The 19,687-nt window shown below is 41.4% G+C and overlaps 1 protein-coding gene across 1 annotated transcript in view; it reads left to right on the forward strand.

The window, feature by feature from the left end:
- Positions 1-19,687, forward strand: part of TUBGCP3 (tubulin gamma complex associated protein 3) — a 109,675-nt gene that overhangs the window by 76,667 nt on the left and 13,321 nt on the right. Inside the window, exons 14-17 of the mRNA XM_045007590.1 lie at positions 2,367-2,556; positions 5,509-5,644; positions 6,457-6,525; positions 12,144-12,279. Of these exons, the coding sequence (XP_044863525.1) occupies positions 2,367-2,556; positions 5,509-5,644; positions 6,457-6,525; positions 12,144-12,279 (531 nt within the window). The remainder of the gene's footprint in view (positions 1-2,366; positions 2,557-5,508; positions 5,645-6,456; positions 6,526-12,143; positions 12,280-19,687) is intronic.

Here is a 19,687-nt window from a genome sequence, read left to right on the forward strand (position 1 = left end):
CAAACAGCCTTCCACCTTCAAATTCTCAACTAGCTCCTTCCTGTTTCTCAAAATAAAATCCAGAATAGTTTCTCCCATAGTAGTTTTCTCCACCTTCTATAATAAAAAGTTGTCTCCAGTGCATTCCAAGAACTTGTTGGATAATCTGTGCTCTCTTTGGACTCTTGTTAAGTGCTTGCGCTCTGTCTTGTGGCTGAGAGTTCCACAGGTTATTAAATTAACTATTCCCACTTTTCAGATTCTAATTTCTTATTTTACAAAAACAAACAACTTGCCATGCTTAATTCATTAACTCCATCCATTGGACAATGCAGGATTATTCCCTACAATTCACTTTCTGGTGTTCTTTGTCCACTTCAACTTTAAATGTAACAACCTTTTCCCATTGGAGAATCTCATTCTAACATATTTCACTCTTAAATTTTTCAAATTTTGTCACAATGTTCTCTTTCTTACTTTTGTTCAGGTTCTTCTAGTTTCAGTCCCTTGTATCACCCTAAATATTTCTTCTCCATTTATTCTTAAAATATCTGTAGACTATTATAGCTCTACCACACACACATTTTGTCATTTACCTAGTTATGCATATTTATTCCTTAATCTTTCTTTATAAATGTAATCTAGTCTCTTGGTAACTTTTGTTGTTTCTCACTGAATTTCATCAATGTCAATGGTAATATGATGTGAAGGCTATAAATACAATATTCCAGGTTCAGTTGTACCACAGTCATGTAGTGATGTCAAGTATCAGAGGGGTAGCCGTGTTAGTCTGGTTCTGTAGAAGCAGCAAAGAATCCTGTGGCACCTTATAGACTAACAGACGTTTTGCAGCATGAGCTTTTGTGGGTGAATACCCACTTCTTCGGATGCTTGCACTAATGCTTGCATCCGAAGAAGTGGGTATTCACCCACGAAAGCTCATGCTGCAAAACGTCTGTTAGTCTATAAGGTGCCACAGGATTCTTTGCTGCTTCATGTAGTGATGTGATTCCCTTGCAGTTTTGAAATATATATTGGTCACTCCTCCTTCCCTCTCTGCCCTTGCCTCTGAAAACCCACATTTAATTTTGGTGCTGCTAACTCTAGTAACTTTTTTATTGTAAGTCTTGTGATATTTTGTGTTTTTCCTTAAAGCCCCAGCTCCTGGATTCATGTGATTACATGAGAATCTCAGCTTTCATTTTAAAAAAAAAAGTAATTTTCTAGCCTGCGTGATTGTAGAGAGAAACTGGAATGTGAATTCTAAAGGTTCAATCATCAGAAGGCATATAAACTACCATACATTTATTTTCTAAAAATCTCACTTCTTAGTCAATCTTATGACTTTTTAGCCTGATGCTTGCTTTTTGCATGCTCATGATCAGTAATACTGAATTTGCTTTCCACTCACACTTAAGTCTCTTGCAACAGTGGTGCTTCCTAGGGCCTGGTCTACACTAGGGAGGGGGGGAGAGCTAAGTCGCTGTAAGTTACGCAACTTCAGCTGTGAAAATAGTGTAGCTGAAGTTGATGTACTTAGAGCTACTTACTGTGGTGTCTTCACTGCGGTAGGTCGACTGCTGACTCCCCCATCGACTCTGCCTACGCTTCTCGCTCCGGTGGAGTACTGGAGTCGATGGGAGAGCGCTTGGCGGTCGATTTTATACCATCTTCACTAGATACAATAAATTGACCCCCGCTGGATCCATTGCTCCGGCGGTAAGTGTAGACATGCCCTAGGTTTCTCCTTCCTGGTATGTATGTATTTCAACTATTTCCCCCAAGTATATCATTTCTTGGTTGCTTACCTCTTCCCCCACATTTAAATCTCACTGTTACATTTCTGCCACTGTTTATAACTTCTGTCCCTTTGTACAATTTCATTGGTCTGACTAGTGTTTTTTAGCTCTAAATAGAATGTCAGGATTACAATTTAACTCTTTAAAATGTTATTTACATTATTAACCCACAACTCTCTCAACTTTTAAAGACTTGTTTTATTTAAAGCCATCACATTTTGTCTTGTCCCTTTTTGCATACACATCCTATTCGTATGTTCTGTTGGATTGTTGCAGAACAGTGTGTGATCCTGAATACTGCAATATCATAGCAGCTGGAGAAAGTAGACAGATATTTGCTGTAAAAATTATGAAGTAGTATGAGTTCTTAGTTTGAAGGTCAATATTGGCGATCTTTGCCTAATGTTATTGACACTGATGTACGGGCTACTCCAGACCTGCTTCATGGATAGGTCAGTTCAGAAATAGAGAATTAGAATCTGTGGAAGTGGTAATACCTCTACATTTGTATCATTTTTTTCATCTTCAATGTTTTTCTTACATACGTATATTAATAATCCTTGTATTTTCTGTTTTTTGGTTTTGCAGCTGCTGACTTGTTCACAGATTTGGAAAATGCATTTCAGGGAAAAATCGATGCAGCTTACTTTGAGACCAGCAAATACTTGCTGGATGTTCTCAATAAAAAATACAATTTACTGGAGCACATGCAGGCTATGAGGCGCTACTTACTTCTCGGTCAAGGAGATTTTATAAGACACTTAATGGACTTGCTTAAGTAAGATGACATTTCTAATATTTGCAAATGTACAACAGATCATTTTCTAAAAAAAAAAAACATTTTAATGCTGCTAATATTTTATTATTATAAGGGTTACCTAGACATCCTTAGATTGAACAAAATATTAGACTGGATTTTTTGACCTTTTAATATTAGTTGAAATTTGGTTTTTCCTGTAAGTAGCAAGTACAAAAGAATATCAAGATCTTTAAAAGCTGAACTGCTGTTACCCTCTCCCTCCTGATGTGCCCTGGGCTGCCTGCATTTCCAGTGCCTGTGCTCTGTGATTTCTAAATTCTGTCTCTCTTTCTAGTACTCTTAAAAAAAACCGCTCATGAGCACTGCTATAAACACAACATTTCTACATCCTTTTAAGCGTATTTCTTTGATTTCTTCCCCCCCCCGCAAATGTTTAGCGTGTTAATATTTATGATTACAGCTTCAACTGATAGCTCACAACTTTAACATTTAGCTCCCTCAACTGCAGGCATAAGTGCCCAGCTGAGTTCGTAAGAAGCATACTTGCATAGCGTCTTATTTTAGTTCGTGGTCATGTTGCTGAAATTTCATGTGTAAGAGAGAAGCATACTTGCATAGCGTCTTATTTTAGTTCGTGGTCATGTTGCTGAAATTTCATGTGTAAGAGAGAAAAAAAAATCCATTAAGCAGCTCTCCTTTTTCTGCAAAACAGATTGTGTATTACAAAGCTTCCATTAACTTGATAAACATCAAAAACAGCTTTGGCCAACATTTTTTATTGATGTAATGTGTCCACTGCACTTTTTAAGAAAGCAAATGTGCAGCAAAAAAACCTAGGGATGGTGTATAGCAGGGGTCTCAAACTCAAATGACCCCGAGGGCCGCATGAGGACTAGTGCATTGGCCCGAGGGCCGCATCACTGACACGCCCCCTTGCTGCCCCTGGCCCCACCCCCAATCCACCCCTTCCATGAGGCCCCGCCCCTGCCCTGTCTCTTCTCCACCTCCTCCCCTAAGCGCGCGCAGTTTTAATAAATATATACACTCAGTAATGCACCTCACTCAAAGGACAAAACACGCACTTAGATTTACTGCCTAAGGCTCTGGGAGGGAGTTTGGGTGGGGGAGGGGGTCTGGATGCAGGCTCTGTGCTCGATGCAGGCTCCAGGCTGCGGCAGGGGGTGGGGGTGCAGGCTTTGGGACGGAGTTTGGGGATAGGAGGGCTGTGGGGCTGAGAGCGAGGGGTACATGATGCAGGAGGGGGCTCAGGGCTAGGGAAGAGGGTTGGGCTGTGGGGTGAGGGCTGTGGATGAGGGGTTCATGATGCGAGGGGGCTCAGGGCTAGGGAAGAGGGTTGGGCTGTGGGGTGAGGGCTGTGGATGAGGGGTTCATGATGCGAGGGGGCTCAGGGCTAGGGAAGAGGTTTGGAGTGTGGGGTGAGGGCTGTGGATGAGGGGTTCATGATGTGGGGGCGCTCAGGGCTGGGGCAGAGGATTAGGGTGCGGGGGGATGAGGGGTTCATGATGTGGGGGCGCTCAGGGCTGGGGCAGAGGATTAGGGTGCGGGGGGATGAGGGGTTCATGATGTGGGGGTGCTCAGGGCTGGGGCAGAGGATTAGGGTGCAGGGGGATGAGGGGTTCATGATGTGGGGGTGCTCAGGGCTGGGGCTGAGGATTAGGGTGCGGGGGGAATGAGGGCTCTGGCTGGGGCTGAGGGTTTGGGGTTGGAGAGGCTCAGGGTAAGGGAAGCCTGCCTTGCCAGTACTGGCGGAGGGCAGGCACTAGGACCCTGCACCCTAATCCTCAGCCCCAGCCAGAGCCCTCATCCCCCGCACCCTAATCCTCTGCCCCAGCCCTGAGCACCCCCACATCATGAACCCCTCATCCCCCCGCACCCTAATCCTCTGCCCCAGCCAGAGCCCTCATCCCCCCGCACCCTAATCCTCTGCCCCAGCCAGAGCCCTCATCCCCCCGCACCCTAATCCTCTGCCCCAGCCCTGAGCGCTTCCCTTCCCCCCCCCCAGCCCGGCCCCGGCGGGTCCCGCTTCCCTTCCCCCGGCCCGGCCCCGGCGGGTCCCGCTTTCCCCCCCCCCTTACCCGAGCGCGTCTCCGGCGGTCCCGCTCAGAGCCGCGTGGCGAGGGGGCGGGGCTTGGAGCTCCACGCCGAGCGCAGCGCTCAGCCCAGAGCTCCCAGCCCCGCCCCCTCCCCACGCGGCTCGGATCGGGGCGGGGCTCAGGGGCTCAGCCGGAGACTCGGCGCTCTATGCGCCGAGGCTCCAGGAGAGGGGCGGAGGCGGGAGCCTCCGCTTTTCTCTTGGGGGCCCCTGCGGAGCTCCCCTGGGGAGCTTCGCGGGCCGCAGGGAAGAGCTCCGCGGGCCGCATGCGGCCCGCGGGCCGCATGTTTGAGACCCCTGGTGTATAGAATCAATACTGCATTTGACACATAAATAGTGAGGAACTTTCTAGTGGGGAAAAAACAACCTCTTGATGTAGATCTTTAAAAAGTTCCTATTAAATTGAGGATTATGGGCTTTAGATACTTTCATCAGCATAACCATTAACTAAAATTAGTGGCTTGCTGGTTGTAGCTTTCATATTAATGCAATACAAATAAACGTTTGATCATTCTGGTTGTAAATGTGACTAAAATTATAGAACAGTTTTATGTTAGATACTAATATAATCTTTAAAATAATTGCATCAAATGGTAATAAATCTAGCACTAGCACTGATGTTTGTGTTATATACACAAATAGACAAATTACTTAAAATCTCTCAATGTTATTTAATCTTTCATTTCTCAGTCGTTCAGGTAGTGAATGTTGTCCTTAATTTTGAAAGTACAATTTGGAGAGAAATTTTTAAATGTTGTTGTTGTTGTACAAACTCACTGCAGTTGCTACCATAATGCAAAGTAAATACTATACAATGTCATAAACTGTATATAATGACTTTATTTTGTAACCTCTAGGCCAGAGCTTGCCCGACCAGCTACCACTTTGTATCAGCATAATCTGACAGGAATCCTGGAAACAGCTGTCAGGGCAACTAATGCACAGTTTGATAATCCTGAGATCCTCAAACGGTTGGATGTTAGACTACTGGAGGTACTCTGTGTCATTTCAGTTTCTGACATGAAAGTTATTTTCTGGGTATAAATATCTAAAATTAGCTCTTGGATCAGCATCAGGTGAACTTCTAGTCTCTATTCATGCTGAGTCACATTCTTCTGTCCACTAAGGTTACTTTGTATTGCTCACACAGCACAAACTGGCCTTACCCTGGCTGGAGATTCCCCACAGAGAATTGCCTCTACTCATCTAATATTAGAGTGAATCTTTGGTGTAAAGCTGGTGGATGACACAGCCTTCTTCTACACCATTTTCTCCTCTCCCCACCCCACACGTGTAAGATTACCTCTGCAAGTTTGATCCTCTGCTGATATAAGGTCCCTAACACTAGCAGTATAAGAAAGAGAGAGAGTAGGGAGCGGTCTGCTGTTGTTTATACAGGGGATGGTAGTCCAGAATCAGGGGGGTGAAATTAGCTCCTTCAGTCACCACTCTGAGAACAGAGGCAGGGTCTTTGTGACACTGGTGGTATGGAATCATGAAGAAAATGAACAGTGAATATTTTCTGGGGCAGCCTTGCATCAGAGATGCTTCTGTAAATTATGGGAGTTTAGTGGGGGAATGTGGTGCTTAGCCTCAAAAGATATCTAATCTACATGTTATTAAACCAACGAAACAAAGTTGTTGTTGTATTTCTTTGTGAAAACTATCAATATAATATATATTGTTAGAAGCCATTTTTGGCAAACGTAACTGCTTTTTCATAGTTCTTGGTGGAACGGTAAACAAGATTTCAGCAATGTGCAGACTTTGGTATGTGACTAAATGTAGCATTTTTTTTCATATAGGTATCTCCTGGTGATACTGGATGGGATGTCTTCAGTCTAGACTATCATGTGGATGGGCCAATTGCAACGGTAAGGCTTTATATTGTAGTTTGTGTGGATTTCTCAGATATCCATTTAGATTGCTTAATGCTTTGTTATTAAAATAGCCTTTTTACTCTAGAAATGGATGATTAAAGAGATTATTTGGCATGTCAGATGCACCCATTGTATTAATAGTTCAACCAAAATCTCAATTTCTCTAAATTATTAATGACTGCTAAAATGCTACAGTTAAAACATTCATTACTTAAAATAAATAATTCATTTGTTCCAGCAAGATTTTAGCAAGTACTTAATAAATGGATTGTTCATTTTCTGCCATTATTTCTAGACTGTAGCAACTAATTTGGGATAATTTGCAAGAAACTGTAAAATATGTTTAGGGGCATCTATTTGTACTAGTTAAATTTGATATGTAGTATTCATTAAAACTGATGAGAAAATAGTTGCACTATTGTTCAAAATGCTTTTACCGTATGTAAAGAACTTCAGGGTTTTTTGGGTTGTTTTTTTTAAACGAGGTCTCAGCGACCAGCAGAAGGTATTTTACAGGGATGTATAGTTAGAGAAAGGAGAAAAATACCTCTCTGGGCCTCTAATTTGTTCATCCATTCTCACATTCCCCATCCTTTTGGGGCAGATTCTTTTTGCTAATTACTCATCCATATAAACTTTTTTTCTTCAAACCACCTCCCTTAATTTAATTACTTGCTCAGCTGTCTACCTTTCTGTAACTACCGCTTTGAAAGGTAAAAAGTTATGTAAACAAACAAAAAATTTACCAGGAACTGTAAAAGTGAAAAAAACAGATACACAGAAAACGTCTGTATTATTGTTGAAAGTCATTTCACCACAACTGAGAATTGCACCATGTTTCTCCAAATGGTAATGTCAAATGGTGAAAATTAAACACATAGAATGTACCTAACTTAATTGATTTAAACGGGACATAAAAAAGTAATATTATGTTCATTGTAAATTTAAATGCTACTACTTAGAAATAATGGGATCAAATATTTTAAGTTCATTAGTTGCCAGTGAAACATATGACTGCTTGCTTGTTAAACGTTAAAGTTATTGACTAAAATACCTTTTGAAAAAATTAAGTTCTTATCCCTACCAGCCCCTGCTATTTCATCCAGAGTAAAATCTCTAGATTCCAGTGAGTTCCTTTTAACATACACAGAAATGTGGTCTCTTTTCCTGGAACTTTTTTCTGGGTGGCTCTGATACTTTTGATGGTCTACACTGCTATCTATCCCCCATGCATCAACCAGGATGCAGGCTCCTGCACAAATGCACCATAGTTCCCATATCTGCAACTCTTTTGCTATTCTAGAATAGCTCATTGAGTAGAGGAGGAAAATTGGGTGTGAGGGGTTTGAGGTGTACAGCTATCCACTAGAAACTAGGTTTGGTGATATTTTTAGGAACCAGTGTAGAAAATTTAGCATCTTTTTATGAAGGATTAAAGTCTCAGTGGATCCTGAGTTTGTTTTTTACTGAGCACTTTGAACAAAATGTCACTTCATTTTTAAATTACAGGGAAGCCAGCCAGCAAGCCTTTGTTTGGGAGACCCTTGAAGGTCACATTTGAAGAGGAATATTAAAACTCCACGTGAATAACAAAAGAAATACTGAGCACTTCTAGGAGAGTGCTCGGCATCCTTAATTCCCAGTTATCTTATTAGGAATTGAAAGGTGCTCAGAACCTCCCAAGAACGAGAAGTGCTTTCTGGTCTGACAGATCCCAAGTGTTTATAATGGGAATAGTGATGGAACCATAACAAAAATGGAGCTTTATGGTCCTGCTATAAATTGAAAATGGCAAGAGCATCCATAGAAATATAGGAAATTTTTTAAGTGATGTAACTTACTATCATACAGTAATCTGTAAATCTAATGTATAGAAACCCATATAACATTTAATGCATTTATATATCTTATTCCTAATCAAGTCAAGAATATAACAATATAGTAATGTTGATCTTTGTTCATGTATGTCTTAAAGTGTGTTATAGGAGCCTCTTCACTGTTGCAAATGTAAAAATCAAAATACATATGGTGTAAGCATGTCCAGTGTAGGTATACTCTGGATAAGTGAAAATGCTACATTTCTGCAGTCCCAAGTGTTGTGTTAGTACAGGGGTCGGCAACCTTTCAGAAGTGCTGTGCCGAGTCTTCATTTATTCACTCTAATTTAAGGTTTCACGTGCCAGTAATACATTTTAACGTTTTCAGAAGTCTCTTTCTATAAGTCTTGTAATATATAACTAAACTGTTTTTGTATGTAAAGTAAATAAGGTTTTTTTAAAACGTTTAAGAAGCTTCATTTAAAATTAAATTAAAATGCAGAGCCCCCCGGACCGGTGGCCAGGACCCGGGCAGTGTGAGCGCCACTGAAAATCAGCTTGCGTGCCACCTTTGACACACGTGCCATAGTTTGCCTACCCCTGTGTTAGTACTTGGAAAGCTTGCAGTTGCTGTTTCAGTTAACAAGAGGAAAATGCTTTAGACAAGCACTGTGTGTTGCTCAGGAATGCATTAGAAAATATCTCTGCTAGTGCTTCAGATCTCTGTATACATAAGACTTTTATTCTTAATGGACTACAGTTCAACTATATTTTAACTTGCAGGAGTGTGTGTGTGTGTGTGTGTGAGAGAGAGATTCTCCTCTTGCATCTGCAGATAAAACAGTTGAGATTAAGCAAAAAGGATGACTTAGCACTCCAGTGTCCATAGACCAGCCTAGACAGTTGGTACGGATCGTAATACTTGGAGATGGGAGGGAGCAAAGTTCTTATGACATGTCTGTTCCTATAAAGAGGGTATCTGGCCAATCCTGCTTAATTGTTTTCCTGTCTCCAGCAGGTGGACAGAACCAAGCAAGAGGGCTGGACTTGGGCTTTTGGGCCCAGATTTTCCAAATGGCATATGCACAATTACCAGGATTGCACATTCAGTTGTGGTAAATAGACATACAACATTTGAGCATGTGCATTTCTGAAATCTGGGTCTTAGGTTTTTTTGTCTATTATTTTTTTCTTTTGGTGATTCCTCCTGTGACAGTTCTCAAAGTATCCAGGACTTTGCACCACCTTGTTACCACCCCCCTGTTGGGGCTCCAGTGTGAGGGAAACCTGCTTGTGCCTTCCTTGTGCTTTACTGACATCATCAGCCTGTTACCCACCTAAGCAGTCTCATCTGGGCTATGCCTTCCTTTGGCTTGCAGGTTAACAGGTGTACCCCAGTTGCTGAATTCCTTTGAAGCATTCTCCTGTAGTATCCAGCCCCTTCTCCACTGAACACTCTCAGAAATACTGGGCCTGCTGCCCCCAAGGGAACAACGTACACACCAGCCTGTTTGATTCAACTCAGGATTAGCTCCCTGTATAATACCACAACACTAAGATATAGTATTGTTTTCACTATAAATAAGTTTGCCATCAAAGATTCAAGAAATGGTGAGTAGGGTTAGTGGAAACAAAAGGGTTACATACAAAACAAAATTATAACAAGCTTTCTAGAGGCTAAACATAACCTTCCTTAGCTTAGCCTGTTATCTCACCCCAAATGTCCTTTGTAGTGTTTCAGCCAAGGCTGGCTGTGATCCAATTTTCATGAATGTAATCACTCTGCCCAATTACTTTCCTTAGGTTCAGGATAAAGGGGTGTGTTCCTTGCCTTCTCTTTATATTCCCCCAAAGTTTATTGTTTGTACTCACAGATCCAGACTAACACGGCTACCCCTCTGATACTTGTTTGTACTCAGTCAGGATAACCCTCTGTGGCTTATTCTCTGGTGTGTTGCCCCTCTGTTGACTTCATATGTAAATGACTCTCCATTGTGGTAGCTTACAATGCTTAATTTACATGCCAACAGAGATCTTGACTTTTCTGTCAGAAAATCCATTTGTCAACTGTACATTAATACATACATACATACGTAACCCCTTACATAGCATCTGTACATACATCTCACAACGCTATTAACAACCATTGCGATCCTGGCTTTCATGTAAGATCCCATGTGCCATTCTTTGGTGACCCAGAATGTACATAACAGAATCATTCTTTAAGGTGCCACAAGTACTCCTGTTCTTTTTGCGGATACAGACTAACACGGCTGCTACTCTGATAACAGAATCAGGATATTCTTGTAACCACCTTGCCAGTTGGCATTGAGGGGTTCATGGGCTACACATCCCACTCCCACATGCTGGTTTTTTTGGGTTTTTTTGGCAGGGTTAGGAAGAGTAGGTGCTTCATAATGAACTCCATAATGAAGGAGGCCTCAGCCCTTCTTCCTGGAGAATGATCACAGTTCAGTCTTTCTTTCCCTCCAGCTCTCCTTCCTGGAGCTGGGTTATCATCCAAACAGTCCCTTTCCTCTGTGGAGGAGCCATTCTCTCTCTCTCTCTCCTCAAGCCAGGCACCCATGCTTCTGTCCTGCCTAACCTTCCCATCTATCCTAGATGGTTTGTTACAGGCTCCCACTTGAGCTTCTCCCTCTCCCACATTCTTTTCCCTAATTACAGGCTTGATTGGTCACCTGATCCACTTGTCACAGAATCTTCATTCCTCTCACCTGGAAAATGAATTAAGCTTGTCATAGGTGATCTTAGGTGCTTCTCCCCTTAAGGGGCCAGCCAATCTGTGACGTGGTCCTTAGGAATATCTGAGAGAGTCTCACCTTTAATCTTTTTTCTGGCAGCTATCTGCTTGATGATGGGTATATGGGGAAACTTATGCTCTTTAATGTATGGATTATCACTGGTTTATTATTGGGATAGGCTTAATCATTGCTTTTTCCTGGTGTCTTTCCCAAGATGGGTTCCCTTTCCCACTTGACTCAGCCAGTTTCTCTTCCTGTCCTTTCCACCCCAATGAAGTAAGAGAAAAATATCTTCATACACTGAAAGAGCTCTGTGTGTGTCCGAAAAGAGGTCTGGAAGTTACCTTATTCAGATCAGCTCTTGCTGTCTCTTTAAGGGTCTAAAGAAAGTCTAACGGGTTAAAAGGAATCAGTGTCTTATTTGTATTGACAACCATAGGGAAGGTTACACAGTCCAGTGTAAAGAAACTCTGTCAAGGCTTGTTCCATTGTTGGGGTTGTCTGGGACTGAAAAGGGATGTTTCAATTTTAGTGCTCTAGAGCCCACCTGGGCAACCTTAGATACACCATTGCTGACTTGACATTGTAGTCTGTAAACTGCCTTGAGGCAGTTTCTGCACACTATAGAAAATCTTTTTTCCCCTATTAACCCTGTACCACAGCCTATGACTATTGTGGCACAGAGTGATCCTGGAGACTTGCCTGATCACTTGGTTTTGAGAAGTCCTCCTGAGCCAGTCCAGACTTTGACTTTATTTTAGTGTAGTGGAACCTTTTACTCTATTTTTTTTTCTGATTCAGCTTTTATAATGGTGTTTTGCTCATTGCTGGGGCAGTTGATGACTGAGCCAAATCAGCTCCCTGCATAGAGGGAATAACCTCCCTAGAGCTTTGGATTTATTTCCTGTTGTAATCTTCTGGTAAAACCTGAATACATTGCTTGGGATAGCATAGAAAGATTTAAAGAAACCAAACAAACAGATAGTAAATCTGGTAATTTTATTTTAAGCTGCTGTATTGATTTTATTTGCAGGTATTTACACGAGAGTGCATGAGCCACTATCTAAGGGTGTTTAACTTCCTATGGCGAGCAAAGCGGATGGAATATATTCTCACAGACATATGGAAAGGACATATGTGCAATGCAAAGCTCCTGAAATGTATGCCAGGTAGGGGAAAAACAAAATGGGTAATGTATTAATTGGTGTTTAGATGCAATTTAGCTAAAATTGTACACCAGGGAAAAATCCAGCCAGTGGAGATAAAAAAAGAATTTATAAATAAGACATTTCCGAGTAGGTGGCAACAAAATGTTGTTTTTATTATTTAACTTGATCACATAAGAAATTTGATTGAAGAAGAAATGGCATGATGGTTGGGAATGGAAAGTCTATCCTATGACTTTTGTATTGCTGCTTGTTGATCTTCAGTCATTGAATTATTGTATCATTGAGAACTTCTTAGGCTTTTGTTCACTTCCTTTCTATTTTTTTCAGGGGAGGGAAAAGATGAAAATCAATGTAGATGTTTTTAAAAGATACATCAAAACTGCATGGCATCAGTCAGAAGTAGCTAAACTCTGCCTACTATGTATATTTTAAAAAAGATCTCACAATCAAGAAAGATATATAATTAATGTTTTAATCAATTTTTTTCAGAATACATTAAATCACTTACTTTGTATTTTGGCAGTACTGTTCGCTACAGTCTGGCAGTTTCTTTTATTACAATCAGGTTATTAGATGGCTGAACCTTTTATATAATAAATAAGGTCCCAGTCCTGTGAGGGACAACATGAAAGTGGACAGCTACACCCATGCGAAGCTTGATTTGGCTTCAGTAGGGTTTCATGTGGGCAGTTTTATTCTCACATTGTCCATTATATATTGTAGGCCCAGCGCTGATATCTGAAATAGCTTTTCACATATTCATAAGTTAGTGTATTTTAATTGAAAAACTAAAGTTTTTAAATATCTTCCTTAGTTGTAGTAAATAAGATAGTGTTCTGCTTATTGTCCAGAGCAAAAGCAAATTTCGTTCAATAACTTGGAACTGTATTCGAAAAGAAAATCCTGTTGTAGGCTAAAACTGAATTTAGATACTCAATTGCACTTGCATACATGGTGATAACTTTAACATGGAGCATTTAAGAGCATAAAGCCAATATACTTTGTCCAAATGAGAGCACAGGAGGCAGTGGGTGGAGGTTTTGTTCAGTTTTAAATGTGCTTTGAGGTTGTTTTTGTAGTTGTAACACAAGGAAAATAAATTAAGGTAACCAATATTGATAGTTTTCATTGTTTTATGTAATAAGTACTTGTTTAAAAAAAACATAGAAAGCATAAAACAACGTAAGTATTGAGCTACAAACACTCAAATAAATTTGTTACAAATTTTATTTTTTCTAATTAAATTTCAGCTGGTTTCGATTACAATAAGCTAAATGGGGCAGAGCCCTTGTCTTCACAGCTATCAGCAAAGCTACTAACACACTGTTAGTGCTATACATATAATAACTTCGTATTGTAATCTGTAACTTGGATCCATGAACCTCTTGGCTGGCAAAATCTTGCAGAGGAAATTGGGTCCATTATTATTAGAGACCCTGCCTTCCTGAAAAAAGGCATAATTTCTTAAATCTCTTAGGCCCGGGATTCTCAAAGTTCATTGCACCATGACCCCCTTCTGACAACAAAAATTATTACACGTCCCCAAAAGGCGGGACTGAAGCCTGAACCAAAGGCCGATTCCCCGCTTCCCCAGGTGGAGGGGGTGAAAGCCAAAGCCCGAGTCCCACCGTCCTGGGCGGGGAGGCCAAAGCAGAAGTCCAAGGACTTTAGCCCCAGCAGGGAGCCTGTAACCTGGGCCACAACACCCAAGGTTGAAACCCTCGGGCTTTGGCCCTGGGCGGTGGGGCTTGAGCTTCGGCCCCGAGCGGTGGGGCTCAGGCTTAGGCTGGCTGGAGCCCAAGGCCAGAGCTGAAGTCAACCCTGGTGACCCCTTAAAATGGGGTCACGACCCTCTTTGGGGTCATGACCCACAGTTTGAGAACAGCTGTCTTAGGCCCATCCTCAGAAAAACATCTGCTGCTCCTGGAGATATTGCCAGTTATTGGTTTCTAATTTTTCCTTTTTTTCATGAAGGGTATGACAAAATATTTCTCCTATGTTCATAGTCTTCTCTTTTCTTTGCTGTTTTTTTTCTAATTCTCTCTGATGTTTTTTCCCACCTGCTACCACCTGTTCTCCCCCTTTCCTTTGTTCCCCTCAGCCTGTCTCTTCCCCGTAGTGCTTTTTTTCTCCTCTTGGTGCTCTGTTCCACATGTTCTTCATGGTGTTCCACTCCCCAGCTAAAGGGAGTAGCTGTAGTTGAAAGTAGCAAGCCTCTTTGAATCACTCTTCAGAGCTTAGTAATTTCCCTGCCTTACTCCACTCCATTGCTAGGATTAAAGCAGAATAAAGGAAGGGAGGAGGTGCAGAGCTGCCAGGGTAGGAGTGAAATTAGAAAGCTCTGAAGCATACTGGCACTAACAAAAGTCACAACAACTTGTTGCCTTCCAATTCAGCTGCTCTTCCCAGCTGGGTATGTGGTAGTATAAGTGAACAGACTGGGTGGTAGAGAAGTGTCCATATATTGTATTGGCCTAGTCTTTACCTCCTTCTTCCCCCAGCTATCCTGAATCTTCAAGTTTGATTTATACTGGTCAAGATTGCTACCTCAAGACTACTTTCCTATGGTGTGGGAAAGTAACACATGGAATGTCACACGTGGGATATGATACACATCCTATAAGCAATGAGAACTCTGCAATTCTTGGGTACAGTTGGATGAGATAATGATAGCATTTCCCCCTCTGTTTCCTCACTTCGTTGGCTTTTCACAAATATTAACACAGGGGTTGGCAACCTGCAGCACGCGTACCAAAGGCGGCACGCGGGCTGATTTTTAGTTGCACGCCGCTGCCAGCCGGGGTCCTGGCCACCAGCCCTGATCAGCCCACAGCCGTCCTGGAACCCCAGACCAGCAGCGGGATGAGCTGCTCAGCCTGCTGCCGGTCTGGGGTTCCAGCCTTCGGCCCCTTGTCAGCTGGGGTCCCGGCCGCTGGCCCTGCTCGGCCTGCTGCCAGCCAGGATGGATGGAACCCAGCCGTCAGCAGGCTGAGCGGGGCTGGCGGCCAGGACCCCAGATCGGCAGCAGACTGAGCGGCTCAGCCCATTGCCGGTCTGGGGTTCCATCTGCCACCCGCACTGCCGGTCTGGCACATGAATCCTTAAATTAATGAAGACTTGGTACACCACTTCCTCAAAGGTGCCTACCCCTGTATTAACACATACTTTTATCTATTGGGGCAGCATTCTCTGGAACTTTACACCATTTCCATATCAATCTAAAATTGGAAGCTGTAACTTTAAGTGGCTTGAGAGCTATAGACTCTTCATGTCAGGATTGTACCCAAATGTATTTGTGTGTGGTCTTGAGGGAAGGGATTACCGGAGCCTGCACAATGAGCACTTTTCACATGCATGAAAGTGGAGTGAAGTAACTCCACTTATTGCAATGAGTATAGTGGGGAGAAGTCTCCAATAAAACATAGATGAAGATGAATCTGACAGATGCTTTCCTGTTGCCTGCACCCCGCATTTGAAAAGCCAGGACTTATCTCCTGCTTCTATAAGATTGTTTAGAAATATTTTTTTAGGATATGTTGCAGAATGCGCTCTGGATTCTTGTGAATTGGTTCAGTTGCACCTGGCATAAAAACATTGATGGAGATATTGCATTCATTATATTTCCATCTTATGCAAATGGAACCAAAAGTAGTGGTAAGGCAACACAAGTTCTAAAATAAAATCAAGTTGTTCCATCTTCTGATTAGACAGACGTGTCCAATTCTTTGTAACTCCAGGAACTACAGAAAGGCAGGACTGAGACATTGACAGATTTATAGTCAGAGTCTTGATCTATACTAAACTCCTATGAAATTTTTGCTTCCCCACTGTCCTAGGCAGTAGCAAAATAGGATGTAAGGTTAACAATAAACCATACATACACAACGTTACCATTTCGTCAAGCACCCTAACGCTGGATCAAAACTAAGATAATTATACTGTATTGAATACTCAGTGCTGGTACAGCAGGACTCAACAAACTCAGTTGGTAGAGCCCTGCAAATTCGTAGATGTCCACTTTTATATCCACAGACCATGTTTGCAGATCAGATGGGGATACAAATTTTATATCTGTGCAGGGCTCTATCAATGGGACATTCAAGATTATAGATTTCCATCCGTAAAGTCTGTAGGTGAGAGATCATTGCACTCTTGATTTAGTTTATGTGGAAATACTGTAGCAACGTAGGTGCTGTGAAATGATGTCTGGGAAAGTCAGGTAATATCCAACCTGGAAAACGATATTAATAGAGAGAGGTCCCACAAAAAGGGCATACAATTATATCAATGAATTAACACTTGTATAGGAGTTCAAAGGGTTCCTTTGCAGTGATTGTTGGCCACAACTTGGTAGAGCTATTCCATATGATGAACATTACTTTTTCCTCTTCCTCTGCCTCAGTGTAATAAATTGAGAAGTGCATCGTAGAGTCTAAAACTGTTCAATCTTAAACCTTCCAGTTCTTCCCACCCTCCACAAATATGTACATTACACTAACTTATGCTCTCAGAAGCTCCCCTTAGACTTACTTCAGATGCATCTCCATTACTAGTTTTTAACTTGTCCTATTTTACGTATTGCCTCCTGTCCCTTCAGTAAAGTGAAGTCTGATTTGGTGGCAATGCATGTGCTGAGGGGCTGGAAGAGGAGTGTAGCAAGCAAGGCAATGAATAAGAGGTGCCAGAATGGTTATATTAAAGTAGGTGGCTATCTACTTTAACTTGTAACTTCTTCCAGTTCTTTGGTTTGTAAATTACATTGCCAATTTCAACACATCTTGAATACATCAGTTTAAGTAGATCTAACTTGACACCTACTTACATTCCCTCTTAATTTGACCTGTGGGTTATGCGCTTGCAAAATCAGAAGTAACACTAAAGCCCTGGTTTGTATTAATTAACAGCAAAACTAAGGGTTATGTGGAAAACTTACCTTAATCATTCATGCTTGGGGGGAATTGTTGGGTTATGTTTTACAATTTTGTGTGCTGGAATACTTGGGGATTCTAGTTCATACCAAAGATGGAGTTCTGGCCACAGCCTTACTCTGAACTACTACTGTTTCACTGCATGTGTTAGGTGGTAAATGTAGACTATAAAAAAAACTTTTTTTTGTCTTATTCAGTTTTAATATAAACCTCTTGTGGCTATTTTTACAATGTCTAGTCCAAAGATGTATGTAATACACCTGTTTTTAAGCATCCAAACTACAAAGTTGAAATTCTTGAAATGGCCTTTAGGGGGCAGTAGAGAATTACAAATGGTTTTTAGCAGAGTGTGTTTCCCATCTACAGAGCCAAAGAACTTCTTGTTTTATTTGGGTTGTTTGCACAATATAGTCTAGTTTTTTTGTCTAATTTTACAGAAGATGGTACTTGTTAGTCCTTAGAAGTCTGATTTTTAGTTCACTGCTGCTTTGGCAGAGTGTTGTGTTCTGCTTTCTCTGATTTTTTGCATGTGTGTGAAATATAAAATAATAATCCAGAGAAGATGAAAGTGATGTTTGTTTGAGAGAGACAGCTGGCAGGGATCCATATTTGCTCCTCTCTGGTTGGTTGGTTTTGCTTTTCATTTGTGGGGCAGGTGAACAATCTAGAAGTCTGGTTGGACTTCCAGCTGTTAAAAGAGCACATATCAGCTGTGGTCAGAACAGCTTTATTTCATCTATTTACAGCCAGGAAGCTGCCATTTTTTTCAGATGTGAATGGACTAGTCACACCTTTGTCACTTCTAGAATAAACCATTGTACTGTGCTCTGTGTGGCTAGATCTTGAATCTATTCAGAAGTTTAAAGCTGATTTTGAATTTGTCAGTGCTCTTTTTATAGTGTACATCTTTCTGGGAGCACACGACAGCAGTGTTTTTTGGATCCATACTGGCTACCTACTAGGTATTGGATAATTTTTTTTACTGATTTTGATCTAGCCCTAAATAGACTGGTACCTATGTGTCAGATCACCTCTCTCCCCATGGTTTGCAGTTACTGTTGTGAGCAGTGGAGGTATCTGAGTTGGAGCTCCACTCATATAAGAGTGAGGGAGACATCTGGTGAGGTGTTCTCCTTGAGGGCCATTCCACTTTCCAATTTGCTTCTCCCCCTCCTGCCTCCCATCTGATCCAAGGCCCATGTGTGTATTCTGTCTTTGAGACACCAGGAGATCACAAAGAGGGGATATATATAGTAGCAGCTCGGTTATGGATGTATTGATTATTGGACAAAATGAGATTACTGGAAGAGTCTGGGTTTTTTAATTGTTTTAAAATATATGAAGGATTGCCTAGAACAAGAGATAGGTGCTTCTTTGTATGTAATAAAAGTTGGATGTAAACAAAGCTGTATAATAATACTATGAGAGAGAGAAGCATGTATGCTACAGTGTAAAGCTTTTTGTCAGTATGCTGGCCATATGCTTGCTACTGGCAAAGGTATAAGGGACTTGTACATGCCAGTGAAGCCTTTCTGTCAGTCATACAAGAGCCAAATACAAATAGAGAATTTTTAGAAAAAAATTAACTTTATTTTTAGAGGTTTTTCAAAATCCCCCTCCCCCCCACATATACCTGCACCATACACCTGAAAAGGCAGGCTATATTATTATCATGTATCCAACTGTACAAGATTTAGAAAGGGGAATTGGATTATAACTAAGTATCAAAACCTCTGCAATTTATGTAATGTAGCTTTCCTATACAAAGTGTTGAAATGTTAAGGTCCCCATACCTTTGTACCTATGTGGGACTTGAACTGCCCAGATATTTGTTGGAAAAGTAATATGGCAAATACAAAATCTCCAGGAAGTTCTTGGAATGCGTTGGGGACAACTTCTTGTTTCAGGAGGTTAAGGAAGTAACCAAAGGGCAGCCATGTTAGACTTGATTCTAACTAACAGGGAGGAATTGGTTGCAAATATGAAGGTGGAAGCAATTTAGGTTAAAGTGATCATGAAATGATAGATTTTATGATTCTAAGGAAAGGAAAGAGTGAGAGCTCCAGTATAAGAACAATGGAATTCAAAAAGCAGGCTTTAACAAACTCAGAGAGCTGGTAGGTAAGGTCTTGTAGGAAGAAAATCTAAGGTATAAAGGAGTTCAGGAGAGCTGGCAGTTTCTCAGAGACAATATTAAAGGCACAATAGCAAACTATCCTGATGTGAAGGAAAGATAGGAAGAAAGAAGCCAATATGGCTCCATCAGGAGTTCTTTAATGACCTGAAAATCAAAAAGGAATCCTACAAAAGTAGAAACATGTCAACTTGCTAAGCATGAATACCAAAGAATAACAGAAGCATGTAGGATCAGAATCAGAAAGGCTAAGGCAAAAATGAATTACACCTAACAAAAGATATCCAAGGCAATAAGAAAAGGCTTTATAAATATATTGGGAGCAAGAGAGAGATGAGAGAATGTG

The sequence above is a fragment of the Mauremys mutica genome, chromosome 1 (genome assembly GCF_020497125.1).
Source record: "Mauremys mutica isolate MM-2020 ecotype Southern chromosome 1, ASM2049712v1, whole genome shotgun sequence".
Lineage (NCBI taxonomy): Eukaryota > Metazoa > Chordata > Testudines > Geoemydidae > Mauremys > Mauremys mutica.